Source organism: Rana temporaria, chromosome 11, assembly GCF_905171775.1.
Source record: "Rana temporaria chromosome 11, aRanTem1.1, whole genome shotgun sequence".
Lineage (NCBI taxonomy): Eukaryota > Metazoa > Chordata > Amphibia > Anura > Ranidae > Rana > Rana temporaria.
In genome coordinates, this window is record NC_053499.1 from 55,115,204 (window position 1) to 55,139,627 (window position 24,424).

The following is a 24,424-nucleotide window of genomic DNA, read 5'->3' on the forward strand; positions in this document are numbered from 1 at the left end:
CATCGTTTTTTTTTTTTTTAACGGCACATGCGCCGTTCATGGGGGGTATCCCAGTGCGCATGCTCGAAATGAAACCGGAACAAGCCAATGTTTAAGACGGTGACATCATTGTACGCAAATCCCTATTTGCGAACGATTTACGCAAACAACGTAAAAAAAATTTAAAATGCGAGGCGGGAACGACGGCCATACTTAACATTGAGTACGCCTCATAATAGCAGGGGTAACTATATGCCGGAAAAAGTCGAACGCAAACGACGTAAAAAAATGCGCCGGCCGGACGTATGTTCGTGGATCGCTGTAACAAGCTAATTTGCATACTCGATGCGGAATTGCCACCTAGCGGCCGCCAAAAAAATTGCACCTAAGATCCGACGGCGTACTAAGACGTATGCCTGTCGGATCGATCCGAGATGCCGTCGTATCTTGTTTTGTAGATACAAAACAAAGATACGACGCGCAAAATTTGAAATAACATGGCGTATCAAGAGGTACGCCGGCATAAATCTTTCGTGGATCTGGCCCCTTGTCTGTATGTGGAAATTGCAAGCCTCTATACAACGTGTCAGTTCTGATCTGTTCAGGTTTAATGAGCATTAAAATGTAAAAACTGATAAACACCTCAGGAACAAAATAAAATCACCTGTTTGTACATTAGTTGCACACCAAAATATAGAGCTTGTATTACACTACCAAACAAATGAAAGCACCTTTTCCAACCTCCTAAGAACAACTTTTGATGAGCTTCTCTAGCAATTAAATAATTACAGATTTTAGAGTCCCCCCCCCCCTCTAAAAATTATCATACATTGGCTTATTACAGCTTCCTATTGAAAGGCAGTTGTTTATTTTCAGAATACTTTATGGTTGACTCCAAATTAATAAATATATGGAAATATCCTGTAGGGGACCCTCCTGCAATATTCCTGCCAGGCAAGTCCATATTTCTTCAAGCACTGGTGTTCATCCCTTGCTTCACGGTGAATCAAAAGGCCAGTGAAATAAATTACGTAGAAGTACGGTAGGATGTGAGAGACACCTGAGGCAACAAAATGTAAAATAATTACAAACATATTAATGTTTTCATGAAATGTGGTATCTTCATTACTGGGTCTTGTACTTGAAGAATATACATTTCCATATATCTGGACTTGGAGCTCTAAACAAGCATGCTATCCAAGCAGGTACATTTGATAAAACTAAGCACACCCATTTTATAATTCATAAAGAAAAAAATCCCAGACTCCATCTAAAGCAGAGACTTCCTTTGACTACACATCATTACAGATACTCACCACAAGGCAAGGACCAGGCTAGAGCCATAATTAAGTCTCCTAAGTAATTGGGATGGCGAACAAGACCCCACCAACCAGATACCAGCAGCCGTTTTCCAGTCGCTGTTGGGATGGTTTCAAGCTCTAAATTAAGGAAACAAATATACCAGTAGATGTGAAACAGGCATATCAACAGAAATTACCATATAGTGTGCCAACAGTAATAAAAACCTGACAGATTTTAATACTACTCCACTCGTTTCAAAACTAAAGATGGGAGAACACTATATACTGTAGGTTTTTCATAGCCAAAAGGGAAAGAATAGTGGAATAACTATTACATCTGGGTAGGTAAACCAGGGTAGATGGACTTTAACAGCAGCAGGAGCCAATGGCACCCCACTGCTGACTAAGCCAATGAGGGAGAGTCCCGGACAGCCGAGACTCTCGTGCAACATTGCTGGATCAAGATGGGCTCAGATTATGTAAAAGGGGGCTGCTGCACACAAAAGGTTTTTTTTATCTTAATGCATAGAATGCATTAGGATAAAAAAAAAAAAAAATTCTGCCTTTAATTGAACAAGCTGATTGGTTACTATGCACCAGATTCTGTGTGCTCCAGTTGTAGCAAATCTCCCTTATGGTTTCACTCATAGGGAGAACCAGACCATAGTACCTATGGGTGGTATATGTAGGGTGAGAGATGCTAAAAAGGTCCCAAGATGCCCATGTTTCAGAGGCACCCAGTATAGGTGGATTTGCATATCAAGTGACAATTAGAGAGCTCTTGTGTCCGTGGAAAATTGTATTTTGTTCCCAGATCTTAATTTGTTTACGTCTTCTGCTGTTCAGAATAAAATATGCCAGGTAAAAAAAAAAAAATATATATATATTACAATATTGTTCCAATTTACTGTAATTTCCATTGTCGGTGATAACGTCCGATTGGACGAACATGCCGGGGTGGAGTTTATAGTGCTGACGTAACGCCGCTGCATGATCACGGATCAGCAGCAGCTTTCAATGGGAGACGGCTCGTGGTGAGATTTATCTGCGCTCGCTGAAATTAATCAGACGGTGCCTTTAAATGCCGATCGCTGCACATACTCCAGAGGGATTTCTCATGTGTCACAGGCATTTGTGCTGTTGTAATGACAGCGAATGGTCGATTTCACTGTTCACGTTTCTAAGTTACTGTGAAGAAAGTTATTTTGGAAGTTTATACACTTATTATTGTTTATAGACTTTTTAGAGTTTGCACTTTGAGTGGCGCTACACACTTTGTTGAAATGTGGATTTGGGTTGTATTATACTGCCTTTATGTGAGAGCAGTCGCACACCATTTATTATTCACAGAGCAGATTATTCTATATCCATTTGGTTTGTTTTAAATCCCATGTGAACAAGGCCTTATGCAGCTTAAACATACCTGTCAGCTGTAAACATTGGGTCCAACAGTCCTATGACCTGGGTGTCATGACGTCACCTGGATCCAGCATGTTAGGGCACAGTTCAACAGCTTTGCATTATATGCACTAATGCCAGCATTCACTTTAAATACATTTCTCTATTGACATGAGTGCCCCAAAACGCTGCCTTTACTACTTCAGACTACATGACACTCACTCTTTAATGGACCTAGGAAGACATACTGTAGAAAGGTACAGCCTTTACAAAATTTATATTTCTTACCAGCTACACTTGGGTCTGAAGGATTTCTTCGGAAAGCATTTTTCTGTGAATTTGAGCCTCTGAAAATAATGTATCCTAAAGCTGGTAGAAATAAAAAAATATATATCTTAGGAATTTATATATTCATTAAGCCAATTATAAACACAAGCTAAAAATGTAACCACAGATTTGTTTTTTTTTTGTTTGACAGTATAGGGAAGCAGCGGTGCACCGAATTGAAATATTGGTGCCGAAAATGCAGAATGCACTTGCCAAAAATTACAGTTTTTAAAAAGAAAATACTGTATATTTTTATACATAATTGTATTATATTCTACTTTTTAATATCCTAAATTTAAATGAATATGAATTTTTTGTTGGCCATTATTAGTACATTTTGCGCAAGAAAAATGCATCCCTTTAAAAATTCTATTATGTCTTTACACTGGTCCGTTGCGCTTCCATTGTAGTGTTAAAAATCTTGCTTACTGCATTTTTGGTAAGTAAAAAAAAAAAAAACTGCACCAAAAAACACACCTCCCCATTGAAATGCAAAGAAAACAGAGCAAGAGTGCATCAATAACACACGTGTGTTAGTGTGTTTTTCATAGGTCATGTGACTCAAAAAACCTAACAGGGCTCGACGAAATCCGGCCACCAGGTCGCAATTGCGACTAGAATTAGCTACCTGGCACCTGGGGAAGGAAGCATAGGCCTGCAGAAGGCCGCAAAGCCGCGGTCTCAATTACCGGCCAGCGTGGCGGGGGTGCATGGAGACGCAGGAAACCCCATCCTGTGTCTGTGCGCCCCTACCTCCCCCGCCGCGTGATCGCGTTGGGCCGCGCCGGACGGTAATTGAGGCCGCAGCCTTCGGCAGGCCTATGCTTCCCTCTGTGATCTGGTGCCATCTTGTGGTGGCCGTTGGCATGACAAGACTAATGGAGCTTCCCCTGTGTTTTCACTGCCATCTCCTTCTCTCCAATTAGAACCCCCAAACATTATATATATTTTTTATTCTAACACCCTAGAGAATAAAATGGCGGTCGTTGCAATACTTTCTGTCACACCGTATTTGCGCAGCAGTAAAGTTAGCCCAATTTTTTTTTATATTGTGAAAGATAATGTTCCGCTGAGTAAATTGATACCCAACATGTCACGCTTCAAAATTGTGTCCGCTCGTGGAATGGCGACAAACTTTTATCCTTTAAAATCTTCATAGGCAACTTTAAAAAAAAATCTACAAGTTGCATGTTTTAAGTTACATAGGAGGTCTAGGGCTAGAATTATTGTTCTCGCTCTAACGATCACAGCGATACCTCACATGTGTGGTTTGAACACCGCTTTCATATGCCGGCACTACTCAGGTATGCGTTCACTTCTGCTCGCCAGCTCGGTGGGACGGGGCGCATTTCTGGCTACTAACTTTTATAGCTGGCTCCTAGATTCCAAGCAAATTTGTCAAAACCAACACTATAAGCACAGTAAAATAACAGAAAAATCGTGTGTGTTTTCAGCGCCATTATCGGCACCTTTTTCTCTATCGGAAAAATGACAAAAACTGTAGTTTTGGCCGCATAAAATTCAGTGCATCTATATAGGGAAGGATTGGAATCCCTTTCAGTTTTTACTGCTATCCTAGGCTACGTTATCAAGATTTCCCCACCATTTTTGTTCGCGGCAGACAGAAAGCAAGGAAAAATCTGCAATATGGGAGCAAACAATAAAAGACTCAGATACTGGCCTTCCTCTACCTAACTTGCTAAAACATTTTTACTTCCATCTGTGTTGCTGTTGGAGAGTCTCCTTCACTTTCTGTCTGGAAAAAAAAAGTTGTCCCCTGGGACAGGAAGAAAGGGGAAATGTATTTAATGGAGTAATATAGCTAGATTCAGAAAGAGTTAAGCCGGCGTATCAGTAGATACGCGGTCGTAACTCTGAATCTGCGCCGTCGTACATTTAAGTGTATTCTCAAATTGAGATACACTTAAATGTAGCCAAGATACGACTGCCTGCGCCGTCGTATCTTAGCTGTCTAGTTCCGCCGGCCGCTAGGGGCGTGAACGCTGATTTACGTCTAGAATGCGTAAATCAGCGAGATACGCCTATTCACGAACGTACGCTTGCCCGTCACAGTAAAGATACGCCGTTTACGTAAGGCGTTTTCAGCCGTAAAGTTAGTCCAACAAAAAGCTGGCCTAGCCAATGTTAAGTATGGACGTCGTTCCCGCGTCGAATTTTTAAAATTTTACGTCGTTTGCGTAAGTCGTCCGTGAATGGGGCTGGACGTAATTTACGTTCACGTTGAAACCAATAAGTTCTTGCGGCGTACTTTGGAGCAATGCACAATGGGATATGTCCACGTACGGCGCAAGCGCCGTTCGTTAAAAACGTCAATCACGTCGGGTCACGATTCATTAACATAAAACACGCCCCCTTGTTCCTCATTTAAATTAGGCGCGCTTAGGCCGGCACATTTACGCTAGGCCGCCGTAACTTAGGACGAAAGTGCTTTGTGAATACAGCACTTGCCTCTCTAACTTACGACGGCGTAGCGTAAATACGATACGCTACGCCGGCTGAAACATACGCCGCCCTACGTGAATCCAGATAATAGACATAAACAGTAGTAAATCCTGACAGGAGTCCTAAAGTTTCTGGTATAGATACACTTTAATGAAAAACTAGCTTTTAAAATAAAGCAACATTGCCTTTAAAACTATCCAGAAAGTGCCAAGGAGATAGATAAGGGGCAGTAAAAATAATTTGACAATTACAGTAGCTATAAATGCTTATTTTTAATCTGCATTATCTGCATTAAGGATTAAAAAAAAGCTCATGGTATTAGGACCCCTCCCCCCTTATACTTACCTGAGCCCAAGCTTGATCCAACACTGTGTCACCTCACAGGACAGAGAGGCAGCCATTGGCTCCTGCTGCTGTCAATCCATTCTTGCGACTTTGCACTTCTCTCTACCCCCAGTGACCACTTTCTAATCAAAGGGAAGAAAAAAAAAAAAGGGGGAGCGATAGCAAGCTGCATCACTCCCTGCAAGGTGACACCGCGATGGGTGTTTGTGCAGTCACTATGCAAAAAGAGCCTAATAAACAGAGGTCCCTTCGTTTTACTAGAGGCACTGTTGGCATATTTATGCGCACAAGTATACAAGGCATAGTGCAGGGCATATATTGTATATCTGGCCAATCATAGCACATGAAGGTCTCAATGCTTACAATACTTTAACTTAATTTGTCTATACAATAAACACAAAAGCGCAGCAACTGAGTGTTTTTAAAGGAAACCACAATGAGAGAAATATGCAAGATGTTCCTGCTGAATTATTTTATCTGGACTTTCATGGTATTCTTTTTTTTCCCCATGTAGATTTATTCCTGATCAGTGACTTGAGTAGTGAAACCAAGATCAGCTTGACAACCTAGAGCCAGCAGAGCAAGTCTGCAATGGCAATTCCAATATTTCCAATATCACATCACTTTCAATCTTAAAACACGTAGGGGTAGATTCAGGTAAGATTGGCTTATTTTTCTGCGGGCGTAGCGTATCTCAGATACGCTACGCCGCCGTAACTTAGTGAGGCAGGTTCTGTATTCACCAAGAACCTGCGCCCTAAGTTGCGACGGCGTAGCGTAAATCTGCCGGCGTAAGCACGCCTAATTGAAATTGTGAAGAGGTGGGCGTGTTTTATGTAAATAAAACATGACCCCACGTAAATGACGTTTTTGACTAACGGCGAATGCGCCGTCGGTGAAAGTAACCCAGTGCGCATGCTCCAAATGAACCCGCAAAAAGCCAATGCTTTCGACGTGAATGTAAATTACGTACAGCCCCATTGACGGACGACTTACGCAAACAACGTAAAATTTTCAAAATTCGACGTGGGAACGACGTCCATACTTAACATAGGATACACCCCATATAGCAGGGGTAACTTTACGCCGGAAAAAGCCTAACGTAAATGACGTAAAAAAATGCGCCGGGCAGACGTACGTTTCTGAATCGGCGTATCTACCTAATTTGCATATTCCTTGCGTAAATCGACGGAAGCGCCACCTAGCGGCCAGCGTAAATATGCAACTAAGATAAGACGGCGTAAGAGACTTACGCCGGTCGGATCTTAGTCAAATCTATGCGTAACTGATTCTAAGAATCAGGCGCATAGATACAACGCCGCACACTCAGAGTTACGACGGCGTATCTGGAGATACGCCGTCGTATCTCCTACCTGAATCTGGCCCGTAGCCTATAAATGACCAGATCTGAGAAGGTTGATTAGGTAATCATACCATCTATGAGGATTATAACCACTGCGACTACAGTGCTTAGCTCCTGTGGGTGACTGACAAGGAAATACGCCTGCAGGGAATAGGTAAATGGAACCCAGCACAAATCACCGAAAGCCAACATGAAACCAAATCCATCATGCACGATATCCATTGTAGTAAGGATCGCTTCCTGCAGAGGAAAAATGAAAATGTGTGAGGCTACAAAGGAAAACTGTTGAATGACCGAAAAACTTGGCAGCACTCTCTAAAGCAGGGATATTCAATTAGCGGACCTCCAGCTGTTGCAGAACTACAAGTCCCATGTGGTATAGCAAGACCCTGACAGCCACAAGAATGACACCCAGAGGCATGATGGGACTTGTAGTTTTGCAACAGCTGGAGGTCTGCTAATTGCATATCCCTGCTCCAAAGGAATTGTATAAGGTTATCCAAGTTAAAAAATGAACAGAGAGATGAAGACAGGAGATTGGGCAATATTAGAACTCACGATTCATAAAGAATGGATCATATAAAGGGGTTCAAATAACTGCTGGACCCCAATATCTAATCAACAATAACTAATGGTTGGTATGTGCAGTCCAGAGACACAGATACATGTGCTCATCACATACTGTACGTAGTTACTGAACCTTTTCTGTGCAAGAAGAGTATTTGGCCAAATCTTATAAAGATCCAGTCAGACAGCACATAGTGCACTGGTTCTGTTATGGTCAGGGATAAAGCGCCATCATTTGCTGGGCATTGTTGCTGCAATTTTTTGGTCTGAAAGAAACATAATTCCCCATTCCAAACAAACACTGACTGGATCAGCTTTACTTGTATATAGAAATGTTTGTAAGGAGTCAACATTGCCCCAACCTATCACTGTTTTCAGAACTTTTTTTTTTTTTACCTGGGTCCACTTTATTTCCATAGTCAGAAATGACTTTGCACACGTTAAATCAGAAGCGAAATAAATAGCCCTTTTAAATATAAAATGTAACCACGTAAGACCTGGACCTTTAGGCAGCTAAAGGACCTGGCCAGTTTTTTGCGATTCGGCACTGCGTCGCTTTAACTGACAATTGCACGGTCGTGCGACGTGGCTTCCAAACAAAATTGGCGTCCTTTTTTTCCCACAAATAGAGGGTTTTTTTTGGTGGTATTTGATCCCCTCTGCGGTTTTTATTTTTTGCGCTATAAACAAAAATAGAGCGACAATTTTGAAAAAAAAAATGCAATATTTTTTTACTTTTTGCTATAATAAATATCCCCCAAAAATATATATAAAAAAAAAAAAATAGTTTCCTCAGTTTAGGCCGATACGAATTCTTCTACCTATTTTTGGTAAAAAAAATAAAAAAAATAAAAAAAATATCGCAATAAGCGTTTATCGATTGGTTTGCGCAAAATTTATAGCGTTTACAAAATAGGGGATAGTTTTATTGCATTTTTATAAAAAAAAAATGTTTTACTACTAATGGCAGCGATCAGCGTTTTTTTTCGTGACTGCGACATTATGGCGGGCACTTCAGACAATTTTGACACATTTTTGGGACCATTGTCATTTTCACAGCAAAAAAATGCTATAAAAATGCATTGTTTACTGTGAAAATGACAATTGCAGTTTGGGAGTTAACCACAAGGGGGCGCTGAAGGGGTTAAGTGTGACCTCATTTGTGTTTCTAACTGTAGGGGGGTGTGGCTGTAGGTGTGACATCATTGATTGTGTTTCCCTATAAAAGGGAACACACGATCAATGACGTCGCCACAGTGAAGAACGGGGAAGCTGTGTTTACATACAGCTCTCCCCGTTCTTCAGCTCCGGGGACCGATCGTGGGACTCCAGCGGCGATCTGGTCCGCTGGTCACAGAGCTTCAATACCCACCTTGAATTGAGGGCTGTCCTCTGTAGGAATTACTATCTATCACTAGATCAGGGATCCTCAAACCAAGACCCTCCAGCTGTTGTGGAACTACACATCCCATGAGGCATTGTAAAACTCTGACATTCACAGACATGACTAGGCATGATGGGAATTGTAGTTCCTGAACAGCTGGAGGGCCGTAGTTTGAAGACCCATGCACTAGATATTCTCAGTATTCCAGACTGAATGATAATCATTATCATTCGATCCATGTCCTCCAAGCTCAGGCTGTCATGGACCTGCTTCCTGGGTCATCATCATTACCCAGCCTGCCCTCAGAATGTTGATGTACTGAATGGTGCACAAAATGTAATAACATAAGCACTGTTCTATGCAGAAGCAAGGGCAGCTCCTCAGTGCAGGTGAAGAGGAATGAACCATGATGTCAGACAGAAGCATGTATTGTTTATTTTAAGTGTATAGGAGAGGGGGCTTTAAAAACAAATACAAATGTGATTAACCACTTGCTTACTGGGCACATATACCCCCCTCCTGCCCAGGTGAAATTTCAGCTTCCGGCACTGCGTCGCTTTAACTGGCAATTGCGCAGTCGTGCAATGTGGCTCCCAAACAAAATTGGCGTCCTTTTTTTCCCACAAATAGAGCTTTCTTTTGGTGGTATTTGATCACCTCTGCGGTTTTTATTTTTTGCGCTATAAACAAAAATAGAGCGACAATTTTGAAAAAAAACAAAATCTATATTTTTTGCTATAATAAATAGGCCGATACGTATTCTTGTACATATTTTTGGTAAAAAAAAAAAAAAAACCAATAAACGTTTAATGATTGGTTTGCGCAAAACTGACAATTGCACAGTTGTGCGATGTGGCTCCCAAACAAAATTGATGTCCTTTTTTCCCCCACAAGTAGAGCTTTCTTGTGGTGGTATTTGATCACCTCTGCGGTTTGAATTTTTTGCGCTATAAACAAAAAAAAGCGTAAATTTTGAAAAAAAAAAAAATCAATATTTTTTACTTGTTGCTATAATAAATAGCCCCATTTTTTAAAAAAACTTTTTTTTTTTTTATCAGTCTAGGCCGATACGTATTCTTCTACATAGTTTTGGTAAAAAAACAAAAAAAATCGCAATAAGCGAATGGTTTGCGCAAAAGTTATAGCGCCTACAAAATAGGGGACAGAATTTGTATTATTATTTTTTTTTACAAGTAATGGCGGCGATCTGCGATTTTTATCGGCACTGCGACATTATGGCGGACACATCGGACACTTTTGACACATTTTTGGCACCATTCACATTTATACTGCGATCAGTGCTATAAATATGCACTGGTTACTGTATAAATGTGACTGGCATTGAAGGGGTTAACACTAGGGGGTGAGGAAGGGGTTAAATGTGTACCCTGCATAGTGTTTCTAACTGTGGGGGAAGGAGACTGACTGGGGGAGGTGACCGATCTGTGTCTCTATGTACAAGGGACACATTTCGGTCTCCTCTCTCCCTGACAGGACGTGGATCTGTGTGTTTACACACACAGATCCACACGTCCTTGTCTCTGTAACTGCCGATCGCGGGTGGCTGGCGGACATCGCGGCCACCAGGCACGCGCATCGGCATCTTAGTGATGCGGCAGGCACGTGCGCGCCCCCCAGTGGCTGGAGGCCGTATATAGAAGGCCTCCTGGAAATTTAGATCCACACTGCGGCCGTATAAAGTTGTACGCCCGTCAGGAAGTGGTTAAATAGTTGGATAAGCTAAGAAGGTAGACAATAAAATTGTTGCTCTAATCATCTATCTATCTATCTAGATATCTAGATATCTAGATATCTAGATATCTAGATATCTAGATATCTAGATATGATTAGAGCAACTATATATATATATATATATATATATATATATATATATATATAAAAATATAAAAGGTCATATCTTGTTATAATCTGATAAAAAAAAAAGGGAATACAAAAATACAGACTAACCTCATGCCAAAGGGCATCGGTGACATAAAGTGCTTGAAATCCACACACCAAGATCATAGAAAGGGAAGGGGAGCCTCGGAGCTCAATCTCTTTCATCAGGAAGCACAGGTTGATCAAACACTGGAGAGTAACATAGCACATGTCAGAAGGTGTGCACAGAGAATGGAAGCAAAGCTTTCCACAATCATTAGCTCCATCTTTGAATCAATCATGCCTTATTCTACTTAATTCTTGAAGAATAAAATTTAAGCTTGGATACCGAAAGAAAAATCTGTAATGCTCACCCAGCCAATGAGTCCGGGACGAAGTTCACAGAAATACTTCAGATCAAAGGAGCCAATACGAGGGTTCAACTCGTGTCCAATGAAAAAGTCATATACAGGATTACCTTAATCAAAAGGGCAAAAAATGGGCAAATACATAGATAAAACAAGTGCAAGTGTACCCAAAGTAAAAAAATGCTAGTTAGTTGCTCTTTTTTTTTTTAATTTGCGCTAGAAATTGCCAGCTGGATGCTAGAAGCAGCAAACACAATCTATACATGTATCCTGACAATTCTACTACTGTGATATACTCCGGACATAAAAATACAACTCTGATTAACAGATATGGTAAGTAGACAGAGCAGGAAAGCCGTGTTGTACCTGAGTTTCCACCTGGCGCCAGTGCAGATTCGGGTGCAGTCAATGATTTCATGTAGAGGAAAATGCTTAGAGCCAGAGACAACAGTGCTGAGGCCACAGCAAACTGAATGAAGTGATCATACACATAAGAGAGAGGAAGCTGGAGCACCACCGCCACTCCTGCCATTATGGCGGTCACCAAGAAGGCCTGAAATGCTGTAGACAGCAAAGGATCATTACACAATCAGAAAGTAGTACGCATTATACCAATAGTAGGAACTCTGCAGGGCACTATTTGCATCTAAACCAGTCACATAACAATAAGGAAGCACGTTACCACTTTTTCTAAGAATATCTGTAAGCAGCGGGTGACAAGTGCAGTACTGGGAACAAGTTACATGTTCCACCCTAAAATCGGGTGGGACATGTCACATGTTCCCAAATGTGAACTTATTCTTTAAGCTTTGTAAAAGGTGAAGCACAGACATCCCAATGGATGATAGTGATTCTGGCAAGACACCCATTGCCAATGTCCATACACTCTAAGACAGTGGTTCTCAACCTGGGGGTCGAATGACAATTTGCCAGGGGTCACCAAATCCTGGGCTGTTCCTGAATCCCGCACCACTCTCCCAACCTTTTCATGGCTACCCATCTGGGCTGTCCCTGGAGCTTGCGGTGGCCCACTCAGCCTCTTCGCAGCCACCCATTCAGTACACGGCATGACTGGGGGGCAGAGACTAGATGTCAGCTGGCTGGTGAGGAATGTGAAGTGGGAGGGGCTGGAGGAGACCCTATCTCCTGCTTTTGGCATAGGTGTCACTGCTGCAGAGACACAATGAGTACCATAAGGGGTTTTAATACCGTACAAGTTGAAGGGACTCAGAGAGCGCTAAGTATCCGTGGGTTAGGGGTGCAAATTACTTGTCTTGCCTTGGGTGCTGACAACCCACGCTACAAAAATAATTTTACTGTTAGGGGTCCCCACAACTTGGGAAATTTTATCAAGGGGTCACGGCACTAGAGAGGTTCAGAACCATTGCTCTATGTAGTGGTTCCCTTTCAGTCATAAACAGGTTTCAGCTAGGCACAAGGCCCACAATACATTTCCTACAAATCCCCTTTGTTTAAGGGGAACTCCCCCCCCCCCCCAAAAAAATATATATATTTAATAAATTATATATATATATATATATATATATATATATATATATATATATTATATATTTCACTTTTGGATATAGTGAAGAGTTCATCCATCAGGTATTATTGCATTCTGTGATACCGTTAAGAGGATCGGCTATCAATCACTATTTGTCAGAAAGTGAGGGAAAAATCTACAATTTTTACAACTGTAACCAAATCACTGTAAAGAGTATATACCATAAAGGGAAAAAAAGTCAGCGCTTCAAAAACCACTGAAGAAATGGGCAGCACACCAAAAATTAACCTCAAAAATTAAAAGGCGTATTGAGGTACACATACATAAAAGTGCTCTAAGATAAAGTGCAAAAAAAAAAAAAAAAAGTGTATGTGTGTATATACATTTTATTATTAACATTTTGAGGTCACGCTGGACTTTTTTCTTAAGGTGACAGACATGACAAAGGGTCCAGCATGGCCCCAAAACATGGGTGGATATGCTTTATTTTTGCACTTTATCCATGTGAACATCAGTAAACCTTTAGACATTTTTGGTGCATTGGCCACTTTTGAATGAGTTATAATACAGTAAAATGGCTTGCAGTGCACTTCTTTTGAAAGCAGTAGGTGATGTATGGATAGATAGATGGATTGAACATCAGCATTAAAACCAGACGCAGTGTCCAACTCTCTTTTAGCCCTGGTTCACACTGGGTACGATTTGGAACGATTTGAGATGCGATTTGACATGTCAAATCGCATCTCAAATCGGCGGCAATTGTCGGCAATGGCACTGTCCTAATCAGTGCGACGCCGCATCTGCGATTTCAAAAAGTAGTTCCTGTACTACTTTTTGCGATTTCGGGCCGCAATTTACATTAAATTGCGGCCGAAATCGCGGCAAAATCGCAGCCGCGAAATCGCGGTAAAATCGCGCATTTTACCGCGATTTTGAATCTGCAGCAGTGTGAACCTAGGCTCAAAGGCTATTTAAAACTAACTGGAGTTATATATTTAAATACATTATAGGTAGCCTTTAAAGTGGTTGTAAAGCCACTTTGTTCCCTTCATGTAATCCCCCCGTGTTAGAGAACATTATGTGCTTTATATAAAAAAAAAAAAATGTATACCTTATTTCAGAGCTCCTCTCTGCACTCATGTGACTGCCCGCTGCTCTCCTTTCCCGATCTGAGAAGTACAGCGGGATAGGAGGAGAGCGGCGGGTGGTCACGTGAGGTATAAAACAGCATTTTTTTTTATAAAGCATGTAATGTTATTTAACACTGGGGATTGTTTTAAAATAACCAAGTTATTTTAGCAGCAGGAGGGGAGGGTCGGGCACTGACACAGCTGTCAGGTAGTAAACAGACCACGGTATCAGACACTCAGCAGACATGATAAACGTGGTCAGTTTACAGAGCAGCACCAGGCAGGTATTTTAGATGATACAAAGGGACAAATTATAGGGCACAAGCACTGTGCTGTTATACCACTTCAAGACCCTATTTCTGACAACTGTTGTTTAAAAGGTAAAAATCTGTATTTTTTGCTAGAAAATTACTTAGAACCCCCAAAAATTATTTATATATATTTTTTTAAACAAAGACCCTAGAGAATAACACGGCGGTCATTGCAATATTTTATGTCACACAGTATTTGCATAGCCATTCTTAAACGCAACTTGTTTTTAAAAAATACACTTTTTTGAATAAAAAAACAAAACAGTAACATTAGGCCAATTCTTTTTCATATTGTGAAAAATTATATTATGCCAAATAAATGGATACCCATTCTTTAAAAATGCACTCACTCATGGAATGGCAACAAACTACGGTACTTAAATATCTCCATAGGCAACTTTTAAACCTTTTAGGCCCCGTACACATGGTTGGTTTGGTCCGATGAGAATGAACCGAAGTTCATTTCATCTGACCAAACCGACCGCGTGTATAGGCTATCGGTCTGTTTTCCTTTGGTCCAAAATTTCTAAACATGCTTCAAAACCGAACCGATGGACCGCTGCCCCATCGAACCAAACCGATGGTTAGTACAGAAAAGCATCGGTTCAAAACCTGCGCATGCTCAGAATCAAGTCGACGCATGCTGGTAAGCATTAAACTTCGTTTTATTCAGCACGTCGTGTGTTTTACGTCACCGCGTTCTGACCCGATCGGATTTTGAACTGTCGGTGTGTACACATATCAGGCCGTACGACCACTTCAGAGGTGAACCGATGAAAACGGTCCGTCAGACCATTCTCATCGGTTTTGTCCGACCGTCTGTACGGGGCCTAACTGTTACCAGTTTAGAGTTGCAGAGGAGGCTTTTTGCTAGAATTATTGCTCTCACTCTAACTATCATGGCGGTACCACACATGTGTGATTTGAACTCCGTCTACATTTGCTGGCGTGACTTACGTATGCGTTTTCTTTGGTGTGCGAGCACGCTTTAAACTTTTATATTTTTTTCTTATTTATTTATTTATACTCAACATTATCCCTTTTAAAAAAATAAAATAATAATCTGATCACTTTTAGGGCTGTCACAAGGAATGTAAACATCCCTTGTCACAGTAATAGGCACATGACAGGTACTGGACAGGACCCCAAATCCCTCCTTTGCACTTCAAAGTATTAAAAAAACACCAAAATCTGCACCGTTTGCAGCCAAGTAAACCGGAAGTGGCCTTGTGATGTTGCTTCTGGGTTACTACATGAGAGACCCAATCAAAGCTCATTCCGGCTTTGTTTGGGACTCCGGCCATCAGGCAGACATGCTGGCTGTTGGCTTGGGTCTCCTGGTGGGACGGAAGACCCCGGGCGGAGCGGGGATGTCCCCTCCAGCTGCTTTTAATAACGGCCGGGGCGGCTCATTAGCCACATTGTTTGTCATCACTTACTAGCTCTAGAAAACGGCTGTGGGCAATGCCTCTGTCTGCAGGCATCACCCGGTACAGTCACTTCAATAAAATGACGTACAGGTATGTGATGTGGTGTGAATTGGTTAAGGAAACAGAATGCTTTTTTTTTTATATAAGGGTAACAAGCACTTTAAGGGGTAAACTTACCATTTATTTTGTATTTTAGGCGTGTGTTGTCCCTCAAAGTAATTCCCTCAGCAATCTGTTTAAAGAGCAATAAAATGAATGCACTTTAAATATAAGGCAATGTACATGTGACAATACAAAAAGAGCACCTTCCCAACAGACACAAATTATAATAAATATTATGTAAGGCAGGGGTCAGCAACCTTTTTCCACTTAAGGGCCGGATTTAATGTATGTAAATGCGTGGAGGGCCACATTGACCTGCTAATAAATGAAGATGATAATAACAGTACAGGTTTACCTCACTAATACAAAGCCAGTCCACCCTGAGAGAGCATGCAGGTCCACTCCCTAAAGGCTCTGGCAACCCTGCAGGGTCTCCCACCCACCTTTCCCTGCAGTGATTAGTTTATTCAACCTCTACTTACCCTCTCCATTGCTCTCATGCATCTCCAGCATGTCTCTCAGCCGGGAGCAGAAAGCTGAATGAGAACACGGGAGGGACACATGTATGTTTTAAAGAAAATGTTATTTAAAGTGTTTCTAAACCCAGGACCTGCAATCACTATATCGGGTCCCCCACAGTACACAGAACATGGAAATGCAATTATTTTATAAATATAAACGGCTGTTTCCTTTTCTCATTAGCAGTATATAGAAGTCTTGTGACTTCTATCAGTGTCTGGTTAAAGAGGGAGTAAACCATCAACCTTTTTGTTAAAAAAAAAAAAACCCTGCAAGAGAAAGTCATAATGAGCTAGTATGCATAGCATACTAGCTCATTATGATTGACTTACCTGAGATCGAAGCCCCCGAAGTTCTCCTCGGTCCCCTCAGCTGCTGCCGCCATGTCTTCTATGATCTTCCTCCTTGTATTGCCGCTCCGGCGCTGTGACTGGCCGGAGCAGCGATGACTTCACGCATGCGCATGGGACCGGCAGATCCCTGCGAATGCGCGCGATTACGGCATTACCCCCCCCATTGCCCCATTCACAAAAACGGCACGCTCAGACATCAGTGCAGTCCTTGCTGAAAATATCTCCTTAACCGTGTAGATTAAGGAGATATTTCTTGCACCTACAGGTAAGCCTTAATCTAGGCTTACCTGTAGGTGCAAGTTGTAAGGAGGGGTAGCTTGTAGGAGGAGTTTTCATTCTCCCACAATTGTCATATGAGAATGCAGAACCCCTGACCCTCTGTCTGGACAGTGCCAATTGGCTCTGTGCTGATTATATGTACTCTCCCAAGAAAAAACAAAAACTCTCTAGCAATACACACCAAACTGAGCACATGCAGCCTGTCCCCTGGCTCTGTAAATATAAATAAATATATTGGGGACATTGGAAGGGGAGGACCAGAGAAGACAGGATCAAACAGCCTTTTTACACAATGCAAAGGATTAACCCCTTAGGTTCCACAGTGAGTATAACAAGCATGCTATGCTGCATATAAAGACTGTTGTGGGTTTAGTGACACTTTTAAGACACTTTGTTAGTGGTGAGAATGGTGATAAATAGTGAAGTACCTTTCCCATAGGCAGCATGTAGAGTAGGGCTTGTAGAGCCACCCAGCCCAGTAAAATCATCAGAGCAAATGGATTCCATAATGATTCCAGGGAAGGCAGAGGGCCGGGCAAACGCAACACGCTGGCATCACCGGTGTTACACGTCAACAGAAGGTACAGCACCGTTCCAGGCAACAGAAAAATAAGAGCTGAGGCACCTAGACATAGAAAGAACTCAGGAATGAAAACGGAAAAATCCACGCAATACCCCCTTGTACCCCAAAGATAAAGTCTTACCGAGAAAACCTCCAAATTCCGTTTCTTTCGTCCTTGGAGTTTTTATCTTGTCCGCCATGTTTATCTACGGCACTCGATTCCCAATGATAGAGACAATCTGGAGTTTAGGAAAAACAGACATACCGTATTTTCCGGCGTATAAGTCGACCCCCTAATTTTCCAGGAAAAATGTTGGTTTTGGGATATACTCGCCATATAAGACTACCCCCTTCTTACTAGTCTTTCTGGAAGCTGAGGGGGAGCCAGAACCGCTGACAGAAACAACCGCTGACAGAAACAGGCTTTTTCAAATCTCACTGTGCCATTACATTACATGCCCCGACTGTGCCATCACTTGCCCCCACTGTGCCATCACTTGCCCCCTCTCTGTGCCTGAGCTTGCCCCCTCTCTGTGCCTGAGCTTGCCCCCTCTCTGTGCCTGAGCTTGCCCCCTCTCTGTGCCTGAGCTTGCCCCCCAGTGCCATCACTCACTTTTTTTTCAAGCGGTGCGGTGCGGTGGCAGTCTCCGTGCTGCGTGCGTCAATGATTTAAAAGCCGCTCCTTCTCCTCCAGAGTGTCCTATGATAGGCGGAACACAAATCTTCCCAGCAGCGCCTCTGTTCTGTGTTCCGCCTATCACGGACGTCTTCTCATCTCGTCCGAGGATGAGAAGGCATCTGTGATAGGAGGAACACAGAACAGAGGCGCTGCTGGGAAGATTTGTGTTCCGCCTATCATAGGACACTCTGGAGGAGAAGGAGCGGCTTTTAAATCATTGACGCACGCAGCACGGAGACTGTCACCGCACTGCACCGCCTATTCAGGAAAAAAGTGAGTGATGGCAGAGACTGTACCCGGCGTATAAGACGACCCCCGACTTTGGATGCATTTTTTTGCATCCAGAAAGTCGTCTTATACGCCGGAAAATACGGTATATATATATATATTACCATCAATTGTTAATACAGTGCCTTGAAAAAGTATTCATACCCCTTGAAATTTCCCACATTTTCCATGTTACAACCAAAAACATGAGTGTATTTTATTGGGATTTTATGTGATAGACCAACACAAAGGGGCACATAGGTGTGAAGTGGAAGGAAAATAATTTTCAACCTTTTTTTACAAATAAATATGTGTGGCGTGCATTTGTATTCCGCCCCTTTAGCCTGGTTCCCATTGGAGCGATTTGTCAACCGATTTGACATGTCGAACTGTGGGCAATTACCGCCTATTGGCACCCTCCAAATCAGGGCACCGCACCCATTCCCAAAGGTAGTTTCTGTACTACCTTTGACGATTTTGGGGTGCGACTAACATAGACATCTGTGCAGCAACCCACATAGACAGTGCCGATCCTGACCTCCCCCCCGATCCTGACCTCCCTGGGGCCCTAAGCAAAATGACATGTCACATTAAAGTTGAGAAGGGGGGGCGCTGCCGACAGTGACATGTCACATTAACCACTTAAGCCCCGGACCAAAATGCTGCCTAAAGACCCAAGGTGTTTTTACAGTTCGGGACTGCGTCGCTTTAACAGACAATTGCGCGGTCATGCAACGTGGCCCCCAAACAAAATTGGCGACCTTTTTTTTCCCCACAAATAGAGATTTCTTTTGGTGGTATTTGATCACCTCTGCGGTTTTTATTTTTTGCGCTATAAACAAAAATAAAGCGACAATTTTGAAAAAAATGCAATATTTTTTACTTTTTGCTGTAATAAATATCCCCCAAAAACATATATAACATTTTTTTTCCTCAGTTTAGGCCGATACGTATTCTTCGACCTATTTTTAGTAAATTAATTATCACAATAATCGTTTATCGATTGGTTTGCGCAAAATTTATAGCGTTTACAAAATAGGGGATAGTTTTATTGCATTTTTATTAATTTTTTTTTTTTTACTACTAATGGCGGCGATCAGCGATTTTTTTCGTGACTGCGACATTATGGCGGACACTTCGGACAATTTTGAGAAATTTTGGGACCATTGTCATTTTCACAGCAAAAAATGCATTTAAATTGCATTGTTTATTGTGAAAATGACAGTTGCAGTTTGGGAGTTAAACACAGGGGGCGCTGTAACATTTAGGGATCACCTAGTGTGTGTTTACAACTGTAGGGGGGTGTGGCTGTAGGTCTGACATCATCGATCGTGTCTCCCCTATAAAAGGGATCACTCGATCGATGCGCCGCCATAGTGAAGCATGGGGAAGCCGTGTTTACATACGGCTCTCCCCGTTCTTCAGCTCCGGGGAGCGATCGCGACGGGGTGGCTATAAACGAATAGCCGCGCCGTCGTCCTGGATCACTCCCCGAGGGAACCCGACCGCCGCATGTACCGGGGGGGGGGCCCGATCGGACCCCCCACCCGCTAGAAGGCAAGGACGTACATGAACGCCCATGTGCCTGTACGTGCCATACTGTGGACGTACATTTACATGCGGCGGTCGGGAAGTGGTTAAAGTTGAGAAGGGGGGGGGGGGTGCCGACAGTGACACGTCACATTAAAGTTTAAAGTTGAGAAGCGGGGGGAGGGGATGTTCTGCTGTCGGAAATGACATCTTACCTTAAAGTGAGAAGCAGGGGGTGTTGACTTGTTACCTCTTCTCCCATGCAGCCAGCGAGTTGAGAAGCGGGGTGAGGGGCCGAAAATGACTTCTCACCAGGCGGGGGCCTCTAGTAATTTGGGGGCCCTCCGCAGCTTTGCGGGGCCCTAAGCGGCTTGCATAGTGAGCCTATAGGGCGGATCGGCCCTGCGGCGCATAGATGTCTCTGAAATCACCCCGAAGTCAGGACTGACATGCAGGAATGAAATTGTGCCAGTTCAGCTGAACCTGGGCTTACTCCGATACCCCAAACTACAATCTAGGGGGACCAATTGCCTTCAGAAGTCACCCAATTAGTAGAGTCCACCTGTGTGTAATGTAATCTCAGTATAAATACAGCTGTTCTGTGAAGCCCTGAGAGGTTTGTTAGAGAACCTTAGTGAACCAGGAACCTGGCTTGACAGCAGCCTCTCCCTCAAACACTGGAAACTGGACAGGGATCATTTTTCCAGGTAACTTGGGCTGCACCACATCCCTGTGCAGCATGGTGGTAAAAAAAAGGCAGTGAAGAGGCAATAATCACTCCTTAGCACTTGTCAAATCACTGCTGAAAAGCGACCTATAGTGGATCACTCTTCAGAGGGCGATATTAATGTAAACCAGTCCTTAAAGGCAAGGAGTATTATCAGAAGGAGTCTAGCAGTAGAGTCCTGACAGGTTCACTTTAATTTTCTTCACCCTACAGAAGTGTGGATAAGCACCATCACCCACCTGTACTACATTCACCTTTGTAGAGAACCCTCCCCTCAGTGCTGTGAGGTGTCCTCTACTCACACATATATACATACAGTACAGGGAGGTCATATCAGGGGGACACTTCCTGAATCCCCCCCATATCACACAATACAGTCCCAGCATGCTCCCTCTACACATACCTGGATGGGGGCGTCTGCACTGTCACGTCGCTGTCTCTTTAAATCTAGATCTGCTCATATCAACTCTTCCTATAGTGTTATAATACATGCAGCCAATCACGGGGCAGATTGTAAGGTCACGCCCCCATTCAGCCAATAGGAAGCTGGTGACTCTCGGGCCATGCGTGGGCTCAGAGGAGGATTGGCTGTAGTGGTAGCTATAGCAACCATAGCTTCCGCCCATTGGATTCCCTCGTGTTAAACATTGTACCGACAAATCAATAAGAAGCACGTGACACACGTCAGTGATGACAGCTGAAGATAGAACTCTATGAGTGATCTCTAGTACTGCTAAGCTGGTTGATCCAGCTCGGCACAGTTTAAAGGGGAATACACCTAACAAGTGTGCAAGCAGGCAGCTGTATATTGAGACATGCTGGGTGTGTCCTCGGAAGGTTTACCCCCCTAATGACCAGGCCATTTTTTGAGATACGGCACTGCGTTACTGACAATTGCGCGATCGTGCGACGCTGTACTCAAATAACATTTATGTCTTTATTTTTCCCCACAAATAGAGCTTTCTTTTGGTGGTATCCAATCACCAAAGAAGAATACATATCGGCCTAAACTGAGGGAAAAAAATGTTTTTTTATATATTTTTGGGGATATTTATAATAAGTATAAAGTAAAAAATATTGTTTTTTTTTTTCAAAATTGTCGCTCTTTTTTTGTTTATATGAAAAAAATAAAAACCTCAGAGGTGATGAAATACCACCAAAAGAAAGCTCTATTTGTGGGAAAAAGTATCAAAATGTCATATGGGTACAGTGTTGCATGACCGTGCAATTGTCATTCAAATTGTTACAGCACTGAAAGCTGAAAATTGGCCTGGGCAGGAAGGGGGTGATAATGCCCTGTAATGAAGTGGTTAATAAAGTGTCTACCAAATGCAGTCTCACCGATGAAAAAAGTCTGATGGAATTTTTTCATCGGATATTCCCGTGTGTGCGCCCCATCAAACTTTTTTCCGTCGGAGTTTAGAAATAGAACATGTTTTATTTTTTTCCTATGGAAATTCCGATCGTGTGTGTGAAACTCCGACGGAGAAAAAAACACGCATGCTCGGCATCAAGTCGACGCATGCTCAGAAGCATTGAACTTCATTTTTCTCGGCTCGTCGTGGTGTTTTACGTCATCGCGTTTTGGACGGTCGGAATTTGGTCTGACAGCTTGAACGGAATTCTGACGGAAAATTCCATCAGATTTTATCCCATCGGAAATTCTGATCGTGTGTACAGGGCATTAGGTGCTTGCTGCAGAGAGAAGAGAGTGGGAACCAGGGCTGTCTTAATGAGAGGGCACACCTGGGCACTGCCCAGGGGCCCTAGCTGCATGGGGGGCCCCTGCACTTTCCCCAAAGCAGCTGGTCCTTGAGCCCACGCTGCCCCGTAATTGGGGACCCCATGATGGCACTGAGAGTGATAGATACTGGATGTCTTTTTACCTGCATTGTCATCATTGTAGGGGCCCCAGAGCATTACTTTGCCCAGGGGCCCATGATGCTATTAAGACAGCCCTGGTGGGAACACCAGTGGCCGGGCACCCTAGGCGGCTGCCTAGTTGGCCTAGTGGTAGCACCAGCCCTGTATACACAGGTAAGTGTGGATGCAACCATTTCCACCATGTAATCTCATAATCACGTAGAAAAATGATTGTGTACACAAAGGGCCAGATTCTTGTAGAATCTGCGGCGGCGTAGCGTAAGCCATTTACACTACGCCGCCGCAAATTACTGGAGCAAGTGCCGTATTCTCCAAGCACTTGCTCTGTAATTTGCGTCGGCGTAGTGTAATTGGCCCGGCGTAAGGCCGCATAATTCAAAGGGTGCGGCTTGTATTTAAATTAAGCGCGCCCCCGCGCCGATCGAACTGCGCATGCGCCGGGCGGAAAAATAGCCCAGTGCGCATGCTCCAGCTCACAACGGAAAACGTCAATGACGCCGACGTGAGCGTCATTGACGTAAAGTCGTATTTGCGAACGACTTACGAAAACGACGTAAACGACGGAAAAAGCCGACGCTGACCCGACGCCATACTTAACATGGCATACGACGGACCTACGTAAACTTGCCCCTCATTATAGCAGGGGCAAGTTTACGCTTACGGAAACGTCGTAAAATCACTGCGTCGTCCGCGCGTACGTTCGGGAATCTCACGTAACTAGCTAATTTGCATAGACGACGGGGAAAACGACGATGCGACACCTAGCGGCGGGAAAAAAAATTGCATTTAAGATCTGACAGCGTAAGAGCCTTACGCCTGTCAGATCTAATGGGTATCTATGCGTAACTGATTCTAAGAATCAGTCGCATAGATACCCGGGGCCAGATTAGGACTTACGACGGCGCAAATGGCGTTGCGCCGTCGTAACGCCTTTGAGAATCTGGCCCATACAACGTATCTCAATGCTGCTGACTGATGAAAAAAGATCGATAATATTCCATTCTAGCTAATCAACTTAAATTCAATCGAAATTGAGGCTAAACGGATCAACGGAAAGTTGTGTCTATTCGATTGTTTGCAGATTCAATCATTTTGATCAAGTTGCACATGGAACAGATAATAAAATAGAGGTTTTTATGGCGACTATGAGATTTACTATGATATATGGTTTACCGTAAGCAGGCATTACATTTCTATATATCCAGACCTGTGTGCTACCCAATTGCTGTTAGATCTGAAGAGGATTGTACAATCAGATTGTAACATGTGGCCCGTTAAGGAGGTGCTGGGCTTCAGCGATCTGCGCAGGAGCAAGCTGCAGGTACCTGATACAAAACCCTGGGCAGGCTTATTGTTTATACATCTTTCTTTCACCCGTCTCTATAAAAACTGGAATGTGTATAGATAATAATACTGTGTGCTGGAATAGCTGAAATGACAGTTTTGGTATAAAATAGGTGACACTGCTGTTCATTGGAGTTCTACATATGGCAAATACAAATGAAGAAAGAAATATTGTGGGTTGTGGAATGCAAATATTCCCCCCCCCCAGTTTCTTTAATGATACTTTGTAACAAAGGTAGTAACATAGACATTGCTGGGGGCTGGAGGTTTATCTCAGTTAGATTCTGCCACCTAGTGGATGAATTGCATTCTGCAACATGTTTCAGTCCTATACTTATAACAGGTATTTACTATATATAGCTAGATTCACATAGAGTAATGCCCCGTACACACCATCACTTTATGTGATGAAAAAAAACGACATTTT

General features: G+C 42.9%; 1 protein-coding gene across 2 annotated transcripts; it reads right to left on the reverse strand.

The window, feature by feature from the left end:
• Positions 1 to 813: 813 nt before the first annotated feature.
• Positions 814 to 21,280, reverse strand: TM7SF2 (transmembrane 7 superfamily member 2). 2 transcript variants are annotated; one of them, XM_040328552.1, is made up of 11 exons: positions 21,173 to 21,280; positions 17,709 to 17,805; positions 17,433 to 17,620; positions 15,929 to 15,983; positions 11,740 to 11,934; positions 11,380 to 11,483; positions 11,096 to 11,215; positions 7,248 to 7,416; positions 2,967 to 3,047; positions 1,296 to 1,418; positions 814 to 1,039 (listed from the first exon to the last, which is right to left on the reverse strand). In XM_040328552.1, the coding sequence occupies exons 2-11, from the start codon at positions 17,764 to 17,766 to the stop codon at positions 879 to 881; spliced, it is 1,254 nt and encodes a 417-aa protein (XP_040184486.1). In that variant the 5' UTR covers positions 17,767 to 17,805; positions 21,173 to 21,280; the 3' UTR covers positions 814 to 878. The 2 variants fall into 2 exon arrangements, with proteins under 2 accessions (XP_040184486.1, XP_040184485.1); XM_040328551.1 differs by having other exon boundaries at positions 17,433 to 17,629.
• Between the last annotated feature and the right edge of the window lie 3,144 nt (positions 21,281 to 24,424).